Here is a 4,731-nt window from a genome sequence, read left to right as displayed (position 1 = left end):
ACAGTTGCTGATAAGCAGTAGAAACAAGAGGAACCACTATGCTGAAAGAACATCCTCGACCATAATTTCCAGTAATTTCATCGGCAAAGAGAACGCCAGTGCAGGTTGTTCCTCTTACAGAGCAATTAATATTACTAGGCAGTTGTACATGTGAAAGGACCTCATGTTTGCAGCCGTAGTATATGTTAATAAATCTAGTTCCTGGGACGTACCTGCAGTGACAGACCCAAAATTTAGACGTTATATATATCTGTATATCCCTACTTATTTTCGCTCCAAACAATCAAACCAATAACTTGATCCTTCACTACTTACCTGAGACCATTGATCAAGGTGGTGTTGTACTCATAGAGATTGAAAAACGAAGGAGATCTTGGACAAATATTATGCCAAAGACTATCGTGCGCAACCCTCATTCGAGTAGAGGATTCATTAATAGTCAGTACACGAAATTTTGAAGGTTGATAGCCATTTGTGTGTTTCCTTCTAAAGAGGTAAGGAGCAGGCGAAGTGGACGACAGATTATCTTTGCACTCAAGAAAGTAATCTTATCGGCCACATAATCTTGATCGCACACCACCTCTCCAGAAAGGATACTTAACACCATGTATACTTCCACAGTTGTAAGTACCTTCACAGTTTATACTCTTTCCTTCAAACAAAAAGCTGTAAGATGATGGAATAGTGACCAAGATTAGGAGGAAAAATGTAGTTGTGACTAGACAAGTTTATATATTATGTGATATAGTTTGACCAGGCACGAAGTTTAAGAAATAAAGGAAGACTTTTGAATCTTGTGGCCTAAAATAAGTCAAAGATATTTGTGCGGTTATAGATCATCTCGTTAAGCGTAAAAGGTAAAGTTTAAAGTTAAATTATTGCCAAATAAGGAAATGTATCATTCTTTTTGGGACAGACTAAAAAGGAAAGTGTATTACATAAATTGGGATAGAGGGAGTAACAAATAAACAAGTTTTCCTCTTTATTAGAATGCACTACACGAATTTTTGTAATTTCGTCATGAATGTTGTACCAGACAATTTCTGAAATTCTCTTTTGCAGACTATACAATTGTTGAGGCTGTAGACTCAACAATTGAACTCAAAGTAGAAAATAAGAAGGGCTTCGTTGGTCGCTCCAAAAGGTGCAATGGTGATCCTTCTGATCGCGAAGGAGAAAATATGAAAGGTTTTGGCGGGATTTGCAAGGCCTCCAAGCTACTTTCTAACATTTCAATTACCTTACTGATGGCTAGCCTTTGCAAGGGATCTGTTTGGATGCACCACAAACCAACTAATATCATTTTCTTTGCAATCTCTTCTTCTTCATTGGTCATCATATCTCTTATATTTAGGCCTTTATCTAACAGAATTCGTTGATAAGCCCAACGTGGAAAATATATTTCACTGTGGTGACTTCTTTCAGCACTGTAGTTCTTTCTTTCTCCGACCATTTCAAGAACCATCATTCCGTAACTATAAACATCAGATTTGTGTGACACTCCTCCGAAATTTCTACAAAACACCTCGGGAGCGATGTAACCGATGGTTCCTCGAGCTTCTAATGTAGACATTAGGCTCTCCTTTCGAATACATAATTTTGCTAACCCAAAATCAGATATCTTGGGACAAAAGTCATCGTCCAAGAGAATGTTGTAAGGTTTTATGTCAAAATGCAAAATTCGTTCGTTGCACCCTCTATGCAAATACTCCTGTGCTCGAGCTATTCTGAGTGTAATTTTGTATAACATTTCCGATTCCAATTTGGAATCTTGGTCGTATATGCGTTTATCAAGTGATCCATTTGGCATGAATTCATAAATAAGAGCTTTTTCCCGACGATTCAAACAAAATCCCAACAGAGTTACAATGTTGACATGAGAAGTTCGACAAATGCTTGCGACTTCGTAAATGAAGTCTTCTCCATTCCCCTTGGCCTCTTTTAAGATCTTCACACAAGTTTCTCTTTAAAGGAATTTGTCATTTTCTTAATGTCTGAATAGCTATATGCCGTTGGGGCTAGGGATCCATACGGCCTCAGGAAGGCCTCAACATTATGATCTTCTTTTTTAAATGTCATCTTTGTTTTCCTTATAAACCGGAAGCAGCACATCAAGCAACAGGTTACAGCTATTGCAGCCCCAGCTGCAGGTAATGCTATGAATGGACAAAAGAAGAAAGAAGGCATTTAAGCTTAATGATCAATATCACAAAAACTATTTTTTATTTAAATGCAGCAGCGCCAACTGCTGCAAGAAGAAATGCTTATTGGAATTTTCTTGAGAAGAGGAGGCTAATAAGATAAATCAAGGTGAACAAATTCAAAGGACAATCACCTATGGAAATCTTCAATCCAATTTTCTTGTTTCTTCCTGAAATGAAAACAAGACAGGTGATCATCTGATACCAAGCAATTGTAATGTATCTTAGTAAAGCATAACTAATCAGCTGCTATCACCTAAGTTGGAAAAGTTTTTCCCTTAGCATGATCAGTAAATAACAGAATGGTTTGCCTTTTTTAATCTAGGAATTATGGATTTATTCTCTACTCAATAAATGGAAATCTTGTCAAACATGGATTTAAACTTATAGTTTCTAGATTTACCATGAAGACATGATTTTGGTTGGGTTTGGTCTTTGCAAAAGCACAGAAATTTATTACTGAGCACCACAATGCCATCCACTATTCTGGCAACCTGCTTTGCAGAACTTGTGTATAATTCATGGTTAGCAATATATCTAGAGAATCACTCTCAACCGCGAAAGAATGATGAGTGACATTTCGGGCACAATTCACAGCATATGTCTCCCTATTATAAGGGTTGAGTACAGTCATAGATGCAATTGAAGATACACATAAGTTATCACAAATTTGTTTATGGTACAGATTTTAGTTGATAAAGAAAGTGTAGTTGTCTTGTACACGGGGAAGCTCTACGCAATGAGATGGCGCTGCAATGCTGGAGAGAATAAGAAAATTTAAGCTTTTAATTAAGAGTAAATAGGGGGTTGTTTACTCTGTTCTTTAAACATGCAACATTTTCTTACGATATTCTATATAAGAATGACCTGGAGTGATAAAGGACTTATGTTGTACATGTAAGAAGACAGTTTTAAGTTCTTTTTTTGACCTTTGTCCGTTTGTCTTTTTAAAGAAAACTTTAACAAAAAAGCTATTACTTATAAATAGCTCTGCCTTTAATCACTTATTCTCCTAATTATAAAGTGGTGTGTAGAAAACACAGTACAAGAAGTAATCAAAAGCTGAGCTTTATTGATTTTTGTGTGTGTATATCATGTATACAGAGGCTATATTTATAGCCTTATTCTGCCGCCTTTACAATGTGGTATTCCTACTAGGATTCTAACTCCTACTTCTACTAGGATCCTAATTTACCTTAATTACCAATTTCTTAAGTACAATCTCCTTAATTACAATGTATACTTATACGCATAGTGTGCTAGGTCATATATTGTTCTATCGTGCATGCATACGGTTGCGTAACCACTTTTCAGTGCCTTCGCTTGTATCTTCAACTTCAACATCTTCAACACTTCCCCTCAAGCTAGTGAGAGGTGGAACATCCACTCCTAGCTTGCTCCTAAATCCTGCAAACTGCTGCTTTGTAGGTGCCTTAGTGTGAATGTCAGCTAGCTGATCTTGTGATCTTACAAAGTGAGTTATGAGCTGTCCTCTGGCCACCTTTTCTCTTACAAAATGGTAATCCATTTCAACATGTTTGGTTCTAGCATGTGGGGACGGGATTCAGAAACATGTATAGTGCACTCAGATTAACACAAAATAGAATTGGAGCTGATGTCAATGTGACACCAATGTCTCTAAGAATGTAGGTGATCCAAGTAATTTCAGCTGTAGCTGAGGCCAATGCCCTATACTCTGCCTCTGTACTTGGCCTTGCAACAGTGTTTTGTTTATTTGATGCCAAAGAGATACAATTAGCACCTAGATAGATTGAATATCCAGTAGTTGACCTTCTTGTGGTAGCACATCCACCCCAATCTGCATAAAAAAATCCATAGAGTCTTAGAGGTGATTGTGTGATCATTCTAAGTCCAAGTTGTAGTGTTCCCTTCACATATCTGAGAATTCTCTTAATAGCTTGGAAATGTTCAGCAGTTGGTGCTTGCATGAAGGATCGGCTAAGTTGACGCATGAACTAGGGTCAGTCTAGTCAATGTGAGGTACTGTAAGCTCCCTACAATGCTCCTGTATGCTGAGGCATCAACTTGACTTCCCTTTTCTTCATGCAAACCATGATTTTGTGCAAGAGGTGTGTTTATTGCCTTAGCCATCTCCATATCAGTTTTCTTGAGTAATTCTGTGGCATACTTGCTTTGGTTTAGATGAATATCTCCTTTGAAATATGTAACCTCAATGCCAAGAAAGAAATGTAGTGGACCAAGATCCTTTATTGCAAACTCCTTACTCAGTGCTGTAACTATCCTTTGGACATGGTGAAGAGAACTCATGTAATCACTATATCATCAACATATAGTAGAAGTAGAATAGTACCTTCACTACAGTGTAGAACAAATAATGAGGAGCCTGATCTACTGCAATTTAAACCAAGATGTAGCAAGTGTAAGTTGAACCTATCAAACCAAGCTCTGGGTGCTTGTTTGAGACCATAGAGTGCCTTCATCAGAGAACACACATGATCAGGATACTGCGGATCAATAAAACGTGGTGGTTGTGTCATATAAACTTCTT

The 4,731-nt window shown here is 37.4% G+C and overlaps 1 protein-coding gene and 1 pseudogene across 1 annotated transcript; both read right to left on the bottom strand.

Annotated features, from left to right (window-relative positions):
* Positions 1-1,063: 1,063 nt before the first annotated feature.
* On the bottom strand, positions 1,064-2,690 carry LOC132039499 (PR5-like receptor kinase; annotated as a pseudogene).
* Positions 2,691-3,745: 1,055 nt separating this feature from the next.
* On the bottom strand, positions 3,746-4,490 carry LOC132039498 (uncharacterized mitochondrial protein AtMg00810-like). Its single transcript, XM_059429969.1, has 2 exons — positions 4,207-4,490; positions 3,746-4,160 (listed from the first exon to the last, which is right to left on the bottom strand). Exons 1-2 carry the CDS (start codon positions 4,488-4,490, stop codon positions 3,746-3,748), a joined length of 699 nt encoding a protein of 232 aa, XP_059285952.1.
* Positions 4,491-4,731: the final 241 nt, after the last annotated feature.

Source organism: Lycium ferocissimum, chromosome 12 (genome assembly GCF_029784015.1).
Source record: "Lycium ferocissimum isolate CSIRO_LF1 chromosome 12, AGI_CSIRO_Lferr_CH_V1, whole genome shotgun sequence".
Taxonomy (NCBI): domain Eukaryota; kingdom Viridiplantae; phylum Streptophyta; class Magnoliopsida; order Solanales; family Solanaceae; genus Lycium; species Lycium ferocissimum.
Note: the sequence above shows the minus strand (reverse complement) of the source record. Positions and strands in the feature narration are given on the sequence as shown.